Raw genomic sequence first — 922 nt, forward strand, 5'->3', positions numbered from 1 at the left:
CAGAGGGGAGCCCACACTAGCCCCCACCTGTACCCCTCAGAGGGGAGCCCACACTATCCCCCGCCTGTACCCCGCAGAGGGGAGCCCACACTAGCCCCTGCCTGTACCCCGCAGAGGGGAGGCCACACTATCCCTGGCCTGTACCCCGATGTGGCAGAGGGGAGGCCACGTCTACCTTCCTGTCGCTCTCCTCCCGGTTCCGCCGCCGCTGCTCCTCTATTCGCGCTTCTCGCTTCACGTCTTCTACGATTCTCGTGAGCAGCAGCATCTCCTTTGTCTTCCATTCCTGGAGGCGCAGAGTTGCTGTTAGTGTGCATCCCAAGCCTTTGTCTCTTGTCCGCCACCACCCGGCAAATGCGACCAAGTCAGGGCCCCGAAAACAGGCCCCGGGCAGTGAGCGTGGGCACTGGCCCCAAAGGGGGCTCCTTCCTCCGGCCCCAGTGGGAAGGCAGGTGGAGAAGTTGGCATTTCCCCCCCAAAGCTCCCTCCTCACACTGAGGTCTCCAGACCAGTTAGTGTCTAGTTGTCCGGCCAGTTGAGCGTTGAACCAGGAGGTCAGGGTTCGATTCCCAGTCAGGGCATATGCCCGGGTTGTGGGCTTCATCCCCAGTGTGGGGTATGCACGAGGCAGCCGACCCATGATTCTCTCTCATCATTGATGTGTCATCTCTCTCCCTCCCTTCCTCTCTGAAGTCAATAAAAATATATTTAAAAAAATCTGTAATACTTACAATAATAATCTACACTAATAAAAGACAAACATGCAAATTGACCTTACCTTTGCTATGGCTTAAGCCACGCCCACCAGCCAATCAGAGCGACCATATGCAAATTAACCCAACCAAGATGGCGGCCGGCAGCCATGGAGCTGGAGCAAGCAGGAGGCTTGGTTGCCCCAATGATGGAGGAAGCCAAGCTTCCC

At 56.9% G+C, this 922-nt stretch overlaps 1 protein-coding gene across 1 annotated transcript in view; it reads right to left on the minus strand.

Moving 5' to 3' along the window:
• Window positions 1-922, minus strand: part of FSIP2 (fibrous sheath interacting protein 2) — a 54,999-nt gene that overhangs the window by 49,343 nt on the left and 4,734 nt on the right. Inside the window, exon 5 of the mRNA XM_005866133.1 lies at window positions 176-286. Within this exon, the coding sequence (XP_005866195.1) occupies window positions 176-286 (111 nt within the window). The remainder of the gene's footprint in view (window positions 1-175; window positions 287-922) is intronic.

Source organism: Myotis brandtii, unplaced genomic scaffold, assembly GCF_000412655.1.
Source record: "Myotis brandtii unplaced genomic scaffold, ASM41265v1 scaffold221, whole genome shotgun sequence".
Lineage (NCBI taxonomy): Eukaryota > Metazoa > Chordata > Mammalia > Chiroptera > Vespertilionidae > Myotis > Myotis brandtii.